The sequence below is a fragment of the Kryptolebias marmoratus genome, linkage group LG19, assembly GCF_001649575.2.
Source record: "Kryptolebias marmoratus isolate JLee-2015 linkage group LG19, ASM164957v2, whole genome shotgun sequence".
In the NCBI taxonomy this organism is placed as follows: Eukaryota; Metazoa; Chordata; class Actinopteri; order Cyprinodontiformes; family Rivulidae; genus Kryptolebias; species Kryptolebias marmoratus.
The window spans coordinates 13,660,106-13,681,586 of NC_051448.1; the positions used below are offsets into that span (position 1 = coordinate 13,660,106).

The window sequence follows — 21,481 nt, forward strand, 5'->3', positions numbered from 1 at the left end:
CAGGCAAGAGGCGATGGTCATGGAACAGGCTAGGGTCGAGATCAGGCATGAACGAGACGTGAACGCTGGACATTTACTTGCTGTGAGGCTTTCAATAATCTGGCAGAGAAGGACTGGGAGCTGTGAGTATTTATGCATGGCAGAACAGGTGAAACAGATGACTGTGATTGTGAGGGCATGGTAACATGGGCGTGGCTTGGGACTGGGATGAGTGGAAAGTTACTTGGCTGTGGCATGACTAGAGGCAAGAGGCGTGGCAGGAACAGATGGAGCTGTGACACGTTCAGGTTTTATATTGAGTCTGAGGAACTACTAATACTCCTTCGTTAGCCCATCTGAGGGTCTGAGCTGTAGGCTGAATCTCGTTTCCTTTGTTCTGTTTAGGTTAGTTTAGTTTTATTATTTTTGTTTGCTGGTTGCATGTGGTATTATGTAACGCTACTTCTAAATTAATTACTTTCATTGGCAAACTGTTTATTCTAAGCATAGTGTTGAAAAAAAAAAAAGCTTAAAGGCAAGGGCTTCTTTGCTGGATTACTGGAAACGAGATAAAAGAAACCACTCGTGTTCGTGGAATAAACGTCATCTCTCGTCGCTTTAATGGTTTAGCCAGGCACAGACCTGAAGTCTGCGGTTGCCTGACAACAACAAATATTTAGCTTCACTTAGATAGCAGATAAATTTAAATATAATGTGTTGGTTGGTTAGCTGTTAGAGAGAGTAAGCGACTTTTTGGACATTTTGTTTGGCTGTTCCAAAGAAGGTTGCAGGATGTCTTCCCGACCCTGGGGCCTTTCTGGGTGGAGCTTACATGCTCGCCCTGTGCTCCCGTGAGTTTACTCTGGGTACTCTGGTTTCCTCACACAGAACAAAAACATGCATGTTAGGTTAATAGGTGTCTCTTAAATTGTCCCTAGCTGTGAGTGAGAGCGTGAATGGTTGTTTGTCTCATTTGTCTCTATGTGTCCCTGTGATGGACTTGCGACCTGTACAGGGTGTCCCCACGGAAAGAAGAAGCGGGTAATGGATGGATGGATGAATGGATGAATGGATGGATGGATGGATGTTCCAAAGTTCTTTTGAGATGACAAAGTTAAGGAAATATAGAATGAATGAGACAGATCCTTCCATGTAACTCTTAATTTATATTTTTTTAAAAATGAATAAAAGCAACATTTTAAAAGTACAGCAGATTTCTTTAAACCACACATCGTAGTCAACTCTTAATTCACAACAATCAATGTTTTCAATGGAATGGGATGCGTTTCAGTTTGGGAACCCACCTGCTGTTACGCCTCAGAGTTTCAAGCGAGGGCGAAGACAGACCCTTTAAACAGTCGATATGAAAAAGATAAGCAGCTCGGGAGTGTGATGCAGTGATGATGGACGGTCTGTGTGAGCGGCGGGGGTCGTGGGGTTTAGAATGGGACATGTCCAACACACGTCTTCTCAGCAGTGCTCCGCCTCAACGCCACGGAGTCACACACCACGCTTCCTCTGGTTCCGCAGTGCCAGCTTCATTTATGAACGACGGCACCGGTGATTTATGAGCGGCTAGAATCAACCTGAAAGAGGAGCTCGTTACTGCAGGCATGTTGAGAAAAGGTTTTGTGATAGGAACTCATGAGTTCACGGGGAAGGGGTATTGAATCTTTGAAACCAATCAAAAGAAAGGATCAAATTAAGTACTTAACTTTGTGAACGCGATTTATATAGTTTGTCTGCTGAAAGACAAAAAAAGGGAAGCAGTTAGCGTCAAGGCTAAGCGTTTTTCCTTTGAAGTTGCAATGCTCCTACAGTAGTCTCTAAACGTGGATCGAGACAGCCGGGTTTTAACAGATCTGACTAACCAAATCCTGTCACCTTGCATGTACAGGTACGTCGTTCTGGTGTTAGCGAAAGGGCTGCACAACATTGTCGACACATTTCCGGCTGTTTGCAACAGCAGTCAATCCAGAAGTGGATGTTTCTTTCTTTACATAAGCTAACCGTCGTGGATGGTGAGTTGCAGCGGGACCCCAACGTGGGCCCGTAAGCGTCCAAATCAAAAACAAACAAGACTTTCAATGGCTCAACTAAAGGCAAAAACAACAAACGAGCAAACCTAAAAGAAACATAGAGGTTAGCAGACGAGTTGAAGATGATCAGGGAACGGGGCATGTTGTGGGAAGGTAGATCACTGAGTAACAGCAGATGTGCTGATTACTAATGCAATACAGGTGGTGATATTAGGAGAGAAGCTAGAAATGACCGTAACAACTGATCAAAATACAAAAAACACAAAGATCAAAACAGACCCAAACCGTGACAGCTATGTCTTCGATGGTTTTGATACGGGTGACACAGAAGATAAAATGGCTACCAGTGTGTCATGCTCACTTTACTCCTCGCCGTTTCCTCCGTAGAACATTTTTGATGCTACAAACGTGTGACTGAATCCCTCAAACTGCTGTTTGCCACGGTATAGCATGAAGTACTGAAGTTTCACACTGTTAGAGCCAAGGCAGCAGCCTATAGCCGTGATTTGAGAATTACTTAAAGCTTATATCAAAATGGTAAAAAGAACAATATTTTACATCTACAATAAACTGTATTAAAAAGGCAGGTCAAAGATGAGTTCGAGGCACTTTATCTAAGCCTGGAAATAAGCTTTAATGTTTTAATAAAAACATCATGAGCAGAGTAACTGATTGAGTGTCCATAGGAGTTTTGGGGCTTCTGAAGTATTTTGTAGCACTAGTTGTAGAACAAACGGCGGACACTTTGCTAGTTTATCCCAATGATATCACTGTCGGCACTTGCATTTTCAAGAAATAAAAGGCGATTCTTTTAAACTGACCAATGTAAACCTAAACAAATACAATAAATGCTCTTATTTTGTATCACAATCAGGCAAAAAGCAAAAAAATTAAATAAAGAAAGAAAGAAAATCCCCCAGTTGGCCTGATTAAGTCAGGCACATGGAGATGTCAGCTTTGAAGAAGATTTATCTCCAAACCTGGATCATTGATCTCTGCTCAGCTGTAGTAAAAGGAGCTCTTTTGCAATTAACCCAGCTAATGAAGCGGGGTGAAAATTGCTGTTAAGTTTCATAAGCCATCAGTTCTCCTACTTGAGACACACGGACCAGATTTGTTTTTTTTCTGTTCTCTGCAAAGTCGCCCTGTCGGTTGGAGGCTCACACAGCAAAAAAAAAGAAAGAAAAAAAAAAAACAATTACTTCCAGGCGGAGTCTTTAACAGACAAACCAAATTTCTGATCAACAAAACTGAGACCTCCGTATCTCGGCGTCTCGAGACGCCCAGCGGAGGAACGCTGTTTTAGTTAAGACGCAGGTTTCATCATCGGGAGTTCTTTGTGCCTAAATGGCAGCCGAGCTAACTGTGCAGAACCGAGCTGTAACGAACAGCAGCGTTTCGACCTCCAGCTCAGCCAGTGGTGGCATCAGCTGGCTTAGCTATTACAACAGTTAACAGAGCAAAACATGTTGTTGACTATGGCATGGCATTAGTTCCACTGCATTAGACACAATGACTATCTCTGTGACAGAATCTCATCCACAAGCACGCGCGCGCACACATGCACACGCTTCAATTACAACCCTGATAGGAATGAACAGAATCCCCATTTACAGCACAGCGCTGTGCTTCATATGTACGCCACATGTGACGGTCTCATCAGCATTCTGATGTTGGCGCGCTCCCTTACACAGCTGTAGCTCTTTTTCCGATAAAAGCTGAACAGCAAAGTCCTATTTCACAGCACAATAGGCCTTTTACAAAGCACGCGCGCTCGCATTAGGTCACACGCACGATATCTTGCGGTGAATTGGGTGATTTTTCCGATATTTATTATCTGTAACAGTGTGCCGTTCGACACGACAACAGGTCACATGCTTACTACACACGGCTGACGAGGCTGGAGATGCCACAGAAGGGGGCGTTTCATTTCTGCTTTTGTGTATTTTCGCACAATGTTCATGCAAGAAAACTGAAAAAAAAAAAAGAACAGAATATCATAATTGAAGTACGGTTTCAATAAACGAAGATGGTTTAATGATGAGTGGCACCGCTTTACCAAGAACTCCCCATTCTGGTTTCTGGTTGAAAAACAGACTATTTTCATTTCCAAGAAAACCAACTATTTGATGTATTTTCTTCCCTGTATTAAATAACTGTAGCCCACCGCCATGAAAGCCGGGTAATCATGTAACTGCCTGTGTCTGTTAGCAAAATATCTCATGAACCAGTGGCCAGATTTTATTGTAACTCCCAGAAACCAATCGTTTGATGCACCTCTACAACTGACTGATTCATCGAGTCAACTGAATTCAAGATGGCCGCCACAACGAATCAACCGTAGCAAAGAACAAACATGGCTGTAACTCTGTCTTTTTTTTACAGATACTGAGCTAAGATTTGGTGCGGTAGTAGCTGAGAGTCACCCCCAACACAAAACCCGAGCGAACAGATGAGACAGGGTCGATGTCTAAAACTTTGGCATCAAATGTTAATGGAACGCTGTTTGTCTGTTAGCGAAATATCTCACGAACTACTGAACTGGTTTGAAGTAAACGCTCAGAAGGCGGTTATTGGATGTAAGTCTAGAGCTCATTTCAGAATCAACCCCTTTTTAAGATGGCTGCCACAGCTAACTGACCCGAGCGTACACACAAATAGCTACAACTCAGTCAGTTCTACAGATACTGAGCTGACATTTGGCGTGGTGGTAGCTGAGAGTCATGACGAAAACATACTCTGAGTGCCAACAGATCGTATAACTGTGTTTCATTGAAAATAATCAATAAATCAACTTTATAGCAGAAGGGAAAATAACTAAAGTCACAATCTCCACCAACTGATTCCTTTATAAGGATTTCTGAACTCTTGATCTGTAAACTAAGTTTCAGCCTTCCCTATTTGTTTTCTGTATCCACCTGTGTAACACAAAGAGGCAACACGTCATCACAATGTTCACATTTTGAGCAGGCATGGGTCGCTTTCTGTCTCCATTCAACTGCATCACTTTCCCAATCACTGTCTCAGTCGTTTTTATCTCCCTAAAATGGACGTTTTACAAAAAAAGAGCAAATCTGCACACACTTAAGAGGACAAATGTTTGAATTCAAAGTTCCTTCAGTTCTTTGATTAAACAACATTAAAGCGCAAGCGACGAATATTTACATTTGTAAAAACGGTTTTCTTTACATGGTGTTAGAGTCTTTGAGCTGATTACAGATGTTAATTTCAACCGTGCCATCTAATAATAATTGATAATACTATTTATAGGCCAAAAGTGGGGCAATTTCTGCTCCCAGCACCACTTGTACTACAGCATATTTAGTCAGCTCCTGCTTCAACATGACTCCAGCAGCAGTCTGAAGGAATGGAAGGAAACGGATGAATAAATCAACAGCGCCAACGACATGCAAGCTCCCATTTAGGCCTCCTTTTAGATCCGTTACCTCAAAGAGCGTCTCCCTATTAAGCCAGAACCACGCAGTTAGCGAGGCCTAAACGTTGACCTACCCGCTGAATGGGGGGGAAGGGGGGCGTAAACAAGCCACTGGTGGACGCACATTTCGCTCATGCGCCTCCTTTGTTTCTTTCTTATTTGCTGCCAGAGCCAAAGGGCGTCGCGTTGCGAGAAGTCTCCGTGAAATGTGGCGTCCCCCCCCCCTTTCTAAAGAACACGGACGCCCTGACCCGCTGCAGAGACGGAACAACCGACCTGTGGCTCAGTTTCATCATGCAATTGCTCATTTGCGTGAATATTTGGCACGTGGTTCCTGAGGTATCACTGAGATTGGAGGGCGACTGCTGTGAGTTTTTCCAGCTTAACCAAACCCTTAGAAGATTTTGTACACCTAAAGATAACATATAAAAGAGCATTATTGCTTGTAAAAACAACTAAACTGTTGGCTGCTGTAGCAGCTGCTGCTGCGTCTTCATTTTCCGACCTGGTAACTGATTAAGTGTGTGCAGACATGACCAAATGCCTACTTTGGCCAATTAAAATCGGTCGACCGATCTATTCTCTCTAATCCTCATGAAACCCATTTTCCCTGGCAGGTCGAGGGCCCTCTTCAGTACTTCCCCACCCCCCGTAAACAAAAGACCTCCCATTTAAGAGAAAGGTCAGCACATGACGGGCCAACTCCAAATACTTCGGGGGGCTAAAGCTAGTTTGTGGATGTGAATGGCAGGTGGCCGGGCTGCAGCCTGTTCTGTGAGTGGCAGCGAGGGGCAAGGAGCAGTGCTTCGGCGCAAAAGAGTGTGTGACGGACAAAATACTAACGCCGAAAAGCAACCACTGCTTTAGGTGTGTGCATACACGCGGCCTTGTTCTCTCGTCTGGTCATGGCTCCCGTTGCCGCAGATGGCGATGGGAGAAAGAGCAGTAAAGCTGAGCTGTTGAGGCCGTGACTTCATGTCAGATATTCTCCTCCTGTGCGCCGTCCCCACGTTGTACCTCGTATGGCACGCAGACCTCACGCCGAAGCAGGCAAAACATGTTTCTCCCATGCTGGCGCCTGTCGTTTCGCAACCCATCAAAGGTCAAGACAAATTCTTAGCACAGCCTTCACCTCAGTGACACCTCATATGAGCTTGAACGCACTTATTTACCCAACTTCTGAAACTGTGACCTTTGTGTAATCCATCTACTCTCCTGCCTGCCCGTTCCCAGGCCCACGTCCTCGAGGCAAGACGAGGCTGAGCTCTTACGAGATTCTTAAAAGATCCCCTTTTTTAAAAATCCTGATCGATCATCTTCTTCACAGGATCAATAGTAATCTTAGCACTTACCAGCTGCATGCCACAGATGAAGGCCAAGGTGCACCTGCCGCTACAGCACCCCATGATGTCCTCCTGTCCTCCGCGCAGAGGTCCACGTGGAGGAGCAGGAACTCCCAAAATCTCACCAGGAGCCCCCCTCCACCCCAACGAGGGCCGTCTGGCTGGCCAGGGAGAGGCACGGGCAGAGCGGCCCCTGGTACTCTCTGGTGCTCAGAGCAATCAGGGGCGATGATTTGATTCAGATGGTCAGGGCGAGTCTGAAGGGGGTCCCCTGGATCTCCAGCACGTGCAGGTTGAAGGATCACAGATGAGAGGTGAGAAACAGGGGTCAACTCAAGCCCGCAAATGCTGTACCCACAGCACTACAGCCTGAATAATCAGCAGGTTTGCTGCATTTATTTTTTTTTGGCTGAAGGAGATTAGATCTTCTTGTAAGGCAGGGCAAATCAAACTGACCCTGTGTGTGTGTGTAGGTAGAGGGGAAAAAACACCCCCTGCGTTCAATTTGAAAAGACTACAGCTGCCTCCACTTTAGGCTCCACTCGTCCAGACATCAACCACTGGACCAATAATCCGGATCCCCTTGGTTCAGTCGCATCCTCATCCGCGTTGAACTGGCACACAACCCTCCACGGCAGCCACTTTCCTCGGACGCTGAGGGGGAAAAAAATTTTTTAAAAAAACAGGCAGGTGGTGATCTCAGCTGGAGCTACATCCCCCCCAAAAAATCTCTCAGATCGCTTGCTTTGATAATCCGATTAGGCGCCGGTGGAGTGAGATTAGAGGAGCCTAATTTCAGGTGGAGAAAACAAGTGAAAGTGGTCCCTGTCTGTGTTTCTTCTCCCCTCCCAGACGAGCTGCTCTCCTCTCCTCTCCTCTCAGGGGAAGTCACGGACATGTAGCGGCAACATCCTCCACCGAAACACGGGCTCTGTCTTTTTATACATATATATCCAACCGGAACCTTTTTTTTTTCTTTGAGTTTTAAACCTGAACGCTGGGACTTACCCCCGGGGGGGGGACAATGGTGACCGTGTGTTGCCGTGGGGGTCCTGAGATGTGTCAACAGCCCCGGTGGAAGATGGTTTCAGCGGCTCCTCCGGCTCCTCCGGTCCGTCTCCCCCATAATCAGGTCCACAGCACCGCTTCCTGTCAGAACCGCCAATCTCTCTGCTCGGTTAATTCGCCCACACACAATTAAAAAAACAACACTTCTACAGTGTCGACATTCAAACAAAACAAAACAACAAAAATACACTGACTGAGAATCCCCAAATTCTGGGAAAGGGGGGAAAAAACGTCAAAAAAAACGTCAAAAAATTCGTTTCGAAGTAAGTCACGCGCGCGAGACGTTCGGAGAGAAATAACGGCGAGGTTTAGTTTGTCGCCCCGGGGTTGTCTTCAAGAAGTGTGGGGGAGACAAAAAAAAGGGGGGAGACAATGGGCACCGGGATGGACCAACAGACCGAGAGAGACAGCCGAGAGGAGCGTCTCTTTCCCTCTCTCTCTCTCCCGCCTGCCATCTGTCAAGTCAAACAGGACGCCGCCACGGTGCTGTTCCGGTGCGGATTTTCAAAATAAAAGCGCACAACGCCTGGCAGTTCAAATAATATATATATATATATATATATATATATATATATATATATATATATATATATATATGTGTGTGTGTGTGTATGTAACCTCTCTGACTAGGGTCAGACATCTCAGTCCAGAAATGTGCAGTTCTAGGCACAGCCAAGACACTGCGCAGAACCCTCAAGCTCCCAGGCCTCTGGTAGAGGACCCGAGCTCAGAGGATGAAACAAAGACCACCCGCGGAGGGTGAGAAGGGAATTTTATATATATATATATATATGAACATAAATTACTTTTTGCAAAGAGTAGGCGATTTAAGTCGATGTTTTTTTCAAATTCTGCTCTGTCTGTTTGTTTCTCTAACTTGTGCTATCCTTAAGTAGCTAACAAGACAGAAAACAAAATGGCAACTCCAAAAGCAGGAAGTCACTTGAAAGCCTTGAATTTAGATAAAATAAAATATAAAATTTTAATTTTAAATTTCACATTGCATGGTTATTTGCATAGAATCCCATTATTATTTGCAAGTACAAAGAGCAGCAGCTAACTGTAGCACTTCCGGTGCAGCCTAGGCACCACTAGTATCATAATTTTTCTGTAATAACCTTGTTATGCAAAACTAACTGAAATTTTTGAGGCTGGAGTTGTTTTAAGACAACATTAGCCCACTTTTGTCATAGTTTTGGTGTATTGTTTGATGGTTTTTCTGGTTCTTGTTCTGCTGTGTTTGTCTTTTGGATTTGTGTTCATGTCTTGTCATTTTCACCTCCCCAGTAACCTGCCACGCCTCCTTTTCTCATTCCTTGCTGTTCAGTTACTTTCCAGTTTCTCATGCCACACCCACATTACCATGACTACTTAATCACTGCCATCATTTTCACCTGTTTGTTATCACTCACCTGTGCCCATTTTCCTCCTGATCCTCAGCCTTCATATACNCGGTCTTTGCTCTTCATTCCCTACTGGGTCATTCCGTTTCTTGCTGTGTTTTCCACGTTGTCCTCGGTTGTCTTGTCTTGTTATACCTCGCTTTGTCCCTCGTTTTGAATTTTGGAATTTTGTTATTGTTAGTTTTGCTGCCTTGTCAGCCCGTTTGTTTTTGTCAGTTTATCTTAGTTAATAAATTAATTTCCTTTTTTACTATGAGTCTGCGTCCTGGGTTCGCCTCTGTCTCCACGCATTATGACAACTTTAGCCAGTACCTCACTGGGCTGTGACTGTTGAAGGCTTGTTGGCGATTCAAAATTGTGAGAAAACAGGCAAATTTGCAACTAAACAATCATTTAGTCATACAACCCTGGATTTCAAGCCAGAAGACATTTAAAAATGTTGTTCTATTCAGGTCAGTCACTATAAGCTCCTAAAAAAATGAATGTCTTTTCAGAAAAACATAAGCAGTAGACTGTGTTTTCTTGGCAAGAAGTATTTCCTTCAGTACACTTGGACTCGGAGTCTCAGGGCATGTGCGTATTTTCTCACAGATTGCAGAAGTTGGAGAAAATAAACAAAATGTAAACTATTAATTGGTGTGGTGTGTTATAAGGGCATCGTAGACCTGTTGGTCTTCGACTGGTTGAGGAAAAAAATGCACTGTGGCTAAAGAATTACAGGGTTTTTTTGTTTTCACAAATACTTTCATGCACCTTTTATTTTGCAAGTGCAAAAAAAGGACACAGTGTCAAGTTACAAATACATGCAGACTTGTTTCAAAAGACTTGCAAAAAAAGAGTGAGTTCAAGTGCTCTAGAATGACTGAAACTGAACTGAGAAGGGTTTGATACACGTGTCTATTTTGAGAGAAAATTGGTTTTGCAAATTTCTTGAACATGCTCAAGTGACAAGACTGCGCAGCCCTGCAACTCACGTGGGTAAATTGAAAACCGCCAAATGTTTTGAGACATTTTGGAGGCTTTGAATGCCGTGCCGCAGTGCCAAGAGAGATACTGGCTTTAGGTTTTCACTTTGACTGGCCATTATAGGTCGTCAGTCCAGTTATAACAAAACGTTACTTCTTCGGAGGTCTATCTACAACAGGTAAGATATTAACTGTTCATTTCACAGAGCCCCACTTTAAAAGATACGTGGTACGTAGCCCTGGGCGTGTTTTAAGCGTGAAGCTAAGTTAAACAGCTCTTAATGTGAAAGCAAGCCTCCTGACCTCCTCCCCTGCTGTAGCTGCTGCTGGCTGGCTTGTTGAGGCTCACACTCAGCTCTGCGGGGGAGCAGTGGGGTCCTTTGACTCTCTCTCAAACCCAAACATAGGCAGGGAAAGATGCAGCTTTGGTCGGTTTGCAGCTGCTCTCAGGCAAGGCCCTCGACCCCAATCAGAAACTGATCAAGTGCTCCCTTTCTGTTTCAGTGGTGAGCTCTTTCATAGCTGATCAATTTAGCTGTCTTTTCTCAAAACTGATGCTTTAGAAATGACCTTCTGTTAAAGCTAAAAAAAATTCCAAAAAGTTATTCAGCTTTTTAAATTTCCTAATTATTTGCTATAATATATATATGTATATATATATATATATATAAGGTTTGAGTTAGCAGCTCAGAAGTACCTCTTTAATAAAGAAGATTAGTCTTTTTTTTATGCATACAGTTCAGCAGGAGGTATTCTAGTTATGGATTGCAGCCAAATTCAATTAAAAGTAAACAATTCACTCCTAATTTAAAAGTAGGAGTGTCAGTGTGTGTGTGTGTGTGTGCATGGAGGTCAGTTGTGCCACACCTATAAAATGGCCAGTCGCTTAAACAGACACTGAGGTGGAGAGGGTATCACTGCTTTAGCTACACAACATAATGGCCTGCTTTCCCCTCACCATCAATCTCTGTCACAGTCTGTTCCTCCCACACACACACACACACACACACACACACACACACACACTGGGGAAACAACACACAGGTACACACATGCCCGCACAAACAAATGCACACACGCCACACTTTGGAGCCACACGCGGTGCGACAGGAGTTTAATTATGCCTCTAATCTTGAGTGACAGTTGCATGTATAATGGCTGATTCCCCGGGGCCATGTGTCGAGGCATCCACCCATTCATCCTTCAGTCCCCTCTTCTATTTATCTTCTTACTTAGTCATCCATCCATCACCTCACTACTATTTTTCTTCCCACCCCGCTCAACTTCTTACTTCTCGTCGTCAACCGTCCTCTCGACTCTTTTAATGTGATTTACTGCTGCTTTTCTCCCTTTCCGTTCCCATCGTTGTCTAGCCAATTCTGCAAGAGTCGCTCAAACGCTCAATCTCTCTCTGATTCTCCCCCACCCCACACCACCCCACACCACCCCTACCGTCTGCTCTTTTCTAAAGTTGCTAAATGAGACCACTGAAGGTGGGATCACAAAAGATGGTAGCACAATGTAAAATAGGATCTGAATGGGGTTTGTGTTTCCCGCAACAAGTCACAAAGTAAACCAGCAACAATCACAAGGTGATTTGGAAAACGGTGTTGATTCAGTCACTTTTTAAAGAAGAAACATCACCTCGTATTTCTGTACAAAACCAAAATCAGAAAGGTTTAACATTTCTTGTGTAAATTTAAACACCCATTACTGGATAATTTCTGTAAAACTCATAACTTAACATATCAATATTTCAAGTCATAATGGAAAAAGTGACTTATCTTAGCTGCAATACACGTTTGTATTAATTTTACTTGTATTTCTCTAAGAAACATTTATGGAAATTGGCGCAAACAGTGCTTAATCAGTTATTTTTAAAACAAAACATTTTGAAAAGTCGTATGATACAAAGTATTTATGTTACCCTATCCACTGTTTTTCCCCTTTTTACTTTATCTAAAATAATTTTTCACATTTACCAAGGTTAATTAGTGGGTAAAATGTGACAATTATGATGTTTTCATCTTTAATTGGATTTAAATTACAGGCTTTTTCTTCTGTGAATGTAATCCCTTCCTTCCTTCCTAAATTTTTTTTTTTTATATGAAAAGAAAAACAAATTTTCGATAAAATTGCCATCTTATAAAGTAAGATAACAACTATTTGCTCTTTTTCCCCATCTTCGGCTTTTGAATTTTTATCATTTGCACAAAAATCTCTACACGGTGAAACGTACACGGTCAAAAACAGCATAAAATAATGCTAATCGTTATTCAACTGATCAAGAAGTACAGTAATCCTTCTGCTTCAGAGAAAACCTATAATTAGAATTTAACCGCTCGGCGTTTTCATCTGTTAGACGTGCAGCTTGAACTGGAACTTTGAACATCCAAATCCAGCAGCGTCTTTGTGCAGCGTTAAAGTAATAGAGCAAGTAATGTCGGTTATGAGTTTTAATTCTGGACGACCGCGTATCAGTTGGATTTGAAAAAAAAAAGTTTTAAATGTTTTATTTTTAATTAAAATACTAATACAAATGTGAAAACCAGCATTCCTCCGAGGAATGTACATCGTCTGCCTCTTTGCATGGCCAAGTTTTATAAAAAAAAAAAAAAAAAAGATTTCATGAGATCTGTTAGCCCTCTGCGTGTGCGATGGGCATGACTCTCAGCTACTGCCACGCCAAACTGGAGCTCCATATCTGTAAATTAGACTGGGTTATACCCATTTTTGTGTTCGAGAAGTTTGATTATCTTGACTGCAGAAGTTGATCGGTTGTAGATGTGCATTTAGTGGTTACTTTTGGAGAGTTTCGTTAAAATTAAACCAGTCACTTGGGGGATATTTTGCTAACAAACAGACAACATACACAGAAATGTTCATTATCGTCTGTCTTTTAAGGTGGTAGGTGGGAAATATATCTTTCAATGTAGATTTGTGTGAAATACACAATAAAAAAATTTGTTTAAAAGTCAAAAAAATAAATCTATCAACCAATCCAGACATCTACGAAGAAGAAAACAGCACATGTTTGAAAGGTGGGAGGACTGAGAGGCAGAAATGGGATCAATACACCCTGAGTGAGGGTAAATTTTGTCATCATAATCACTTTTTTAAAAAAGAAAATCTGCCGTTTTGCCAACATCTACAGCTTTTCCTGTCATCAGTAAAGCATGTTTGAATTTGGCAGGGACCAAAAGTGATAACAAGAGCAGGAGAGAAACTGGGGGAGGAAAAAGACGGAGAGAGAGATCTTCAGCACCTCCTTACAGATAGTGAGATACTATGTGTTTATTACTTTATCTGTCTGAGGCAGATGTCAGCAGATGTCTGCTGCTGTCAGCCTCTCTCAGCCCACACAAGATACAGAAGACCCTCCGTCACTCTGCGCCACACACACACACACACTCACACACACACACTTTGTATTATCTAAAAACAATCTAAATGCAGCACCTTGAAAATATATGACTGTGAAACATCCGCTTTATTGATCAAACCACTGAGGACTCACACGCAGGCTTTATTTTTCCTCGTGAAACTAAACAGGGACAAAAATAGGACATGAGTCAACAGGGATGGAAAGGGAGTAAAAAGGTAAAGCAGCAGAAAGTAAGAAACGACAGAAAGGAAGAAGAACATGGAGGGAAAGTGAAGCCCAAGAAGATCACAGGAGAAGCTCATATAAGAAAAACAGGATGATTCAAATATATTCAAATGACAATTAATCCAAACAAGTAAATATATATTTTTTTTTAATTATAGCTCACATAGTAGGAACTTTAGCAACAACTGAACTCTGAAAATTCAAACAGAAGATGCCCATGAAACACCTTTTTTGTTTTTTAAATGGCGGTTTTATGTTTTCAGGTGAGCATTTCCACAGTTTGGATCATTCGAGGTCGAGCTGAGGTCTGGGAGATCAAAATGCTTCGAGAGAAAAAAACGCTTGGAAGGTGAATCAAAAGGAGAAAGAGCCTAATTTGAAGAGAAACAAGTGCAGGCCCTCGAGTGAAGGGTGACTCGTGAAAACGTAATATAGTTTGCCGTGAAATAAGAGTTCACACAAAACAGCCTCTTCCTAAATTTTACTACAGCTTGAAAATCAAACCTAATCAATTTTTATTCAGTTTTGAAGTGCATGGGTTTAAATTTTTTTGTTCTGATTTAATAAATGAAAAGAATACTAAACTAATGTCTCACTAAGCTGAGACGTTTTGTATGACTTAAATTTATTTGACTTAATTTCAAATGCTTTGAAGAAGTCCTAATTAAGCTGTTGACATTTATTGACAAGAGGGCTCAGAAAAACAAGATGTGGCTCACTCGCATTTTAATTCAGCACCTCCAAGGAGTCCGACTTTCTTATAATCCTTTTTTTAAGACAAAATTCTTGGTATATACAAGTCAAATACATATCTTTTTCTTTTTTAACTCCATTTTTTGGACTCTACCAGCCACTGAAAGCATGAGAATTAGCCTTTAGTTACTTATGTTATCTACGCTCCACTAAAGTCTAGCAGCTTTTTCACCCATTTGCCTGTGTATTGTCATAAACACAGTAAAACAGTGATTAGGTTGAGCAATGAGAACCCTAATTATTGACTTCCCTTCACACAATTAAAGTAAAACTTAACTCCAAAACAGGAAATGAGTACAATGAAGTGAGTGCTCGGTGCACTCAGAAGCTAAGGTGCAATACTGTTCCAGTTTTAGAAAGAGCAGATCTTATTTATACTGTGTAAACATGCAAGGTGTGTGCAAATGTCATATTGGCATAAATATGAACAGATGTGACATGACATAATACGTAAATGTCTCATTTTAAAGATGTTCAAGTCAGTTATTAAAGAGCATCCAGACAAATAATCACAGTTCTATATAGTCACTGATTAATAAGTCACTGATTATCGAGGGAATTAGAATTATTATTCTCAATTATTTCCTCCTGTGAATCACAGAAGCCATGGTTGAAAAGAAATAATGGGTGTGGCAGAGTTTCCATCGTAACAGCTGGAGATCTTTCACGGGTGTCTCGATCCGGGCTCAAACTCTTCTCAGTTTAGTTTCCGTAACTCTGGAGCTGTGTTTTGGCACGTGGATGGGAGCGCCCCTTACGACAGATACCATCCGAGGCTGCAGCCAGGTCTAAACAACATGCCGAAGGCAAATAAATGCTCCACATTTGACCATCTTCGTTTTGTCTGCGATTCGGACAAAATCATAAAAACAGGACATGATTTTCAAAAGCTGCCTGAGAAATGCACGGTTTGCTCCGTCCCAAACAATCAGAATCCAGTGAGATTGCAGCTGAAAAATTTGCCTTTTTTTTTCTAGCAATTCTCTCACAGTTTTGAGCCACCATCTAGTCTCTAACTCGAGCCCAGAGAGAGACACTGGCTTTACTTTTGGACAGGTTGATCTAAAGATGAAGCTGAAGCCGCCTCCTGCTGTAGTTGTGATTTAGTGTCTGATGACACCGAACCAGAACGGAGGCACAGCGAAACCAGTCAGCAACCTCGTACACAAGTTCCAAACCGGCGCAGCAGCACAAAGAGAGCCTTCTTTGTTCGAAAGCAAAGACTGTACAGAAAATCATAGTTTAGTTGGTGTAGAAATGGCTTCAACAGAAAAAAAAAACCCACATTCTTAGTTTGGATTGAAACCATCGTATGAAGTTGATCACCGGTTTGTGTTGAGAGGCTGTTCTAGGCGTTCAGAACTCCCACTGAGAAACCCATTCAGCCTTAAGTGCCAGGTGTAGCTGAAGGCTACACCTGGCCGCAGGAGACGCTGCAACCGCTGTTTTCTTCAGTTCAGCACAGCTTTTACACCTCAGACTTTCTATTCGCTTTATATTTTTAGGCCTTGCTTTTTTTTTTTTTACCAAACACTGAATGATAGGGGAAAAAAAAGTGTTTAAGTAGAGGTGCTCTGGGCAAATAAAAAATATTTGCGCGAATCAGAAGATGTAGGAAAATCTCATGCTCGGATAGATGTCACATTTTCTCCGTCGTGAAAAACAAGAGTCAAAAGTGCACCAAGAGGAGAGGTTATTGTTGCGCAGAAGCTGAGCCGCTTGCGGCCTCGTGTCAACAAAAGCAAAAGAACAGTTTCAGACAAAGACGGCGAGGAAATTGCCACAACACGAGGTGTGGAGATGCCAAACGCTCTCAGTTTTGCTCATTTATCTCAACAGTTTGCATGTCTATTGCACCGACTCACCCTGCACAGAAAGCCATACATTATGAATAGAAATCCTGGATACTTTATTATGTGCAGCAAATGCAAAAACACAACTCCACTTTGTTGCTCTGCTCTTGCTCCCAGCAAATGAAATTCCAATCATTTAAAGCTCTGACATCAGGCTCGGGCCCACAGATCAAGTGCTAGAGACTAAGGTCCAGACTCAGCAACATGCTAAAAGATATCTTCTAATCTCTTGATGTGCTTGCGTAGCAAGAAAGCAGCATTCAGCTGGCTCAGCACCTCTATCTTTGTTCATAAAGACTCCTGGATATCAGCAGAGTGGTGTTTTGTTCTTGACAGTCGAGGCGATGCAGCAACAAGCGCCTCATAATCCCAGAGTTTCCAAAAGATTACATAAAAAAAAATGGCTTTTTGAAAAATGGATTCACACTCAGAACTTTAAATTAGACGCTACTTCTTATTGACTTTCCATTCCCGTGACATAAAACGTAGAAATCAATAAAAAGGCTTCAAGAAACGTGGATTTTCCTATCATGTTCTTGAGAAGAGTTTGACAGTTATCAGCATGTTTTCCTCTGATTTGGAAGCAGCTCCTCTACCAAATGCTGGCTGCTGTCACCTATTATATCAACAAATCAAGCCATGTCCTTATACTTATTTACTTTAACGAGGCACAAAAAATAGAATTCAAATGATCTTAAACATGTTAAAACAACATGAAACAAAATCCAATGTGAGTCATCTCATAACAAAATCAATGCTTGAAGCAATGAACTCATCAAAACCAATGGAGATTTGAGAAAACCTGAAGAAATTAAGTTATTAAACATAAAAAAGTTCTTAAAACTGTATTTTTAAATAGTTATGCATTTTTTCTTTGAATAATAATAACACTAATAATAAAAAAATGAGATGAGATCACTAAAATTCCAACAAACATGCTGACATAGCAAGGCTACACCAGCAGGTGGCGATAACAGCAACAATAACAACACATACAAGAAGAAGAAAATAGTCACCAGATAGCTAAGCTCAGGTGACTCTTGAATGTCTTCGCAGTCAGTTGTGGCCTGAAATTAGAAAATTTGCAATAAGTGAGAAGATAACAAAAATATATTAGGTCGCCTTCAAATAAGGTGGCAACTGGGGTGGCCAGATATGTTTTTAATTGGTGGCAGCCTCAACTCTGAGCAACCCCCGACAACCACCACTGGGACAAAATCAACCAGATGAAGGCCTACACTGTAAAAAAAAAAAAAAAAGAAAAAGGTCTCCATTGTTGTTGTGGCTTTTAGCAACAATCGGCAAGAGGGAAATATGCAGCTGTGTGAGTACTTGTCGAAATGTCAGTTTATTAAGGCAGCAAATATCTCCACTTTGGAAAGCGTTGATAAAAAAAATAAAAAAATCTTTGTTTTTCCAGCCAAAATCCACAGTTTGCATGTGGATAAGCGGTGAGAACGCAGCAGAAAATATTAGAGTGGACAGCGCCTCAGATGGGAGTCAGGATCGTTCAGATCAATGGATTCGCTTCAGAGTGAGTTCAAGTCTGGATCTCTGAACTATCTTACTGAGCAGAGAGTGTCGCAAAAACAAAACGGGCATGGCAGGTCTCCTGAGGGAATCTATCTAAGCTCTTGATAGAAAATAAAAAGCAAAAAAAAAAGCAGTTTAAACTAATCCTGTGGACCAAGGTCAGGACATGAGAAAGATGTTACACTTAGGAGTGAAGATGTAAACAAATTGTACTGCCTGAACCGTTCAGTCCACTGCTGAAGTAAGGACATGGGTGACCTCAAGGGCTCGGTCAGCACGACTGGACCAAAACAAAAAGTTATTATATGATGTCGAAAGTCTGAGATGCCTCGGGTGACGTCACAACCTCACACTTTACATTTGGACATCTTTAATCAAGAAAAGATGGGACAGTCTGCACCGGCGTGTCTTTTCTACCTAAAATAACTTTAATTAAACATGCTAAAACACTCGAAGCACTTGAATCAACATTCTGTAAAGCCCCACTTCAAGAGGTTTTGCAACCCATTTCACGTCAAGAATTACTTTTTTTTGCTTTCAAGCGTTTTCCAACAGCCAAGGACAAGGTCTCTCTCTACTCCTGTAGCCATTAGTCAGGTAATTAATTACAGCTCCGCAGGTATCCCCTTAGTTTTCATACAGCCAGCTGTGCTTTCAGGAGAAGTTGCAACAAAAACCAAGAGGTGAGCAGTCATTAATCTCCTTAAAAGAGTGCGAGAAGTTGTTGTTTTTCATGACTGGCACAAAAAGAAGTTGTTTTTAAGATAAGGGGCTTTGACTTTTAATTCACCTTTTCTTTCTTTCTTTTTTTTTCTTTTACAAGGATGACATCACTAATTAAACACAGCTATAGGAGTGTTTTTCAGAAATCTTTCTCCTTAAAATAAAAATTAAAAACTTGGGGTGTGGAAAGCAGGTTTGTGTTCAGCAACAAGAGGAAGAAGAAGAAAAAAACCCCACCTCCGTGTGTGTGAGCGTGTTGTTTCCTGGCTATAAACACTGATGCCTTGAATCACGCACTAATTCAGTTTTATTTGTGCTCCCTGTCAGAGGAAGCGTTTCCTCTTCTTTAATAGGCCGGCCTCAGATGCGTTCAAGTGTAATCAGTCGTGTGCGCGCGCGGGCCTGCGGGCAGAACTCTAAGTGCTATTAGTCGGGGATATTGCAGCAGTGGCTCACCCGGGCTGAATACAATTCAACACGTTTGTCATTTCCATCGAGAACAAAGGCTAAAAGTGTAATGTAAATCCCAACAAGCTTTATGTTCCGATATTAAATCTGCCCACAGGTCACTTCCTGTTGAATACATTTGACACAAATGGATTTGTTCCTATTTAGGTCTGCTCCAGCTTAGTTCTTGCATCCGCATTTAAGAATTAGGCAAAAACACCAGTTTTTTATTCTTATTTTTTGGAAAATACTGTTTTTTATAAAACGGCACAGCAACCGCTAAACTGACGATAAATTTATGACATTATAAACTTTGTTGATTCACTGTCAGATTTATGCTGTATCCCTGAGCCTGATCACAATTGCTCACTCCTTAAGCAAACAGAAAATTGAATTTAAAATAAAAAAAAAGATAGAAGTCAAGCAAAGTCAGATGAATTGTAAAGCACATTTCATACAATAGCTGTAAACTATGTGTTTAGAAATGTCAATAAAAAAATTAAAAAAAACCTCCTGGAGAAATACTGAAGGGCCTGCCACTTGGTGTAGGAGTTTTGTTTTATTTGTTTTAAACTAGTGAAATCAATAGGCATCATCCTTGATGTAACAGTGTAGAGCTAGGACCAGAAATTATCCACAAGCAGATGGACAGTCTTATGACTGGCTGAATTAAAGGCATTGTTAGAAATTAGCTTTGGCAGTCATCTTGAATATTTGATTAGCTTTTAGTATGTGTTGCGGATTGCCCTCAGTTACTACGGCGCCAGATTTCAGCTCAGTATGTCAAAAATATGGCTGAGTTATGACCATTTTTTATATCTGCTCTGACAGCAAACAGTTGAGTGGCTCATGAGATATTTTGCTAACAGACATTATTTTCAACAGTTTATTGAAAAGTTGAAAACAATGAACTGAAGGCTCTGATAGGAGTCCAGAATGTTGTAAGGATCAACAACAGCTACTATTGCACCAAATTGTAGTTCAATATTTCTAAAAACAATTGAGTTAAAGCCAATTTTGTCGTTTTCAGGTAAGCTCTGGCAGCCATTTCAAACACAAAATACCAATCAGTTGTACGGGACGGCCTGATGATTGATTATTCTGTGAGGGTTTCAACACCTTCAGTCAAGTGGTTTAAGAGATATTTCAAACAGTGTTCTGTTCTGTTGACAGACGAATAAAAATACAGATGGTTAAGAAACATTTTGACAGGTGGTCCTGTCATTGGCCTGATTTTGGAAGGAATGCATATTTTCCCACAGGCTTTCCTGCTGAAGTATCAAACAAAGATTTCAAGCGATCCGTTAGTGCTCCGAGCATGAGTTGGGGATAACTCTCAGCTACTACCGCACCAAATTTGACCTCAACTTCTGTAAAAATCCCCCGAGTTACGGCAATTTTTGTGTTTGCCAAGCTCAACTGGCTTCAGCAAAAAGGAAAAACAAAGACAGTCCAAACAACAGACAGGCGGAGAGAGACTCAAAGATGGGAAGAGACAAGGGGGAAAAAATATACCACGTTTACAAGACAGCAGCAAGGAGCCCAGTGAGTAAAGCGAGCAAATGAGGGAGAAAATGGAGCGTTAGTGATGGAGAAAGAGACGTAGAAAACAGGATATTGATTGGTTAAAAATGCATGAGGTGTCTCAGGTGTCCAGCTGCTGCCGTCTAATTCCTCCTGACCACACAGTCGGATCCAACACATTAGCTCTGTGAAGTAGCTGTGGGTTGTTTTTTTTTAAAATAATTATTCAAGCACAAACAAACAAACAAAAACAAACCCTGCTTGGCATTTTTGTGAATTTAACACAGAGCAAAAACGCCTCTTCCTCCACACCGTGACAGAAGAGGATGGCCAGAAGATTACAGTGAGTAAAAGATTTAAACGCCTCGAGAAGACAGTCAGAATCACAGCGTGCTTTCCACCGATCTGACACTGTGACTTAAATTTTCACTTCCTCTCTGCTCCCTGTTGTATTTCCATCTGTCCTCGCTGTCACTGCCGCTGTGGTGTCGGAAAGTGTGCGCTTGGATGTACGAGTTAATGTGTGTGTGTGTGTGTGTTGTACATGCAGGTTTGTGAACTCGCATCAAGGCACTGCATGGTTTGACAAACCTGACCAGCTCCCTGTACTACAGGGGAAAAAAAGCTGCTCAGCTGCCTGATCACAGCAGAGATGAGAGAACTCTAATTTTTTTTGGCCAAGATAAATAAATTAAAAAATTCTGCTCCAGAATCGCACGGGCCAATTGTTGAGCACATTCAGCTTTGCTGATTTGTTTTCTGTGAAATCAGATATGATTGTTAAACCTGGCACTAACCAAAAAAG

General features: G+C 41.7%; 1 protein-coding gene across 1 annotated transcript in view; it reads right to left on the reverse strand.

Annotated features, from left to right (window-relative positions):
• Nucleotides 1-8,305, reverse strand: part of nkain2 (sodium/potassium transporting ATPase interacting 2) — a 96,813-nt gene extending 88,508 nt beyond the window's left edge. The window contains exons 1-2 of the mRNA XM_017409269.3: nt 7,806-8,305; nt 6,807-7,451 (exon numbers count right to left, since the gene is read on the reverse strand). Of these exons, the coding sequence (XP_017264758.1) occupies nt 6,807-6,860 (54 nt within the window). The 5' untranslated portion in view covers nt 6,861-7,451; nt 7,806-8,305. The remainder of the gene's footprint in view (nt 1-6,806; nt 7,452-7,805) is intronic.
• Between the last annotated feature and the right edge of the window lie 13,176 nt (nt 8,306-21,481).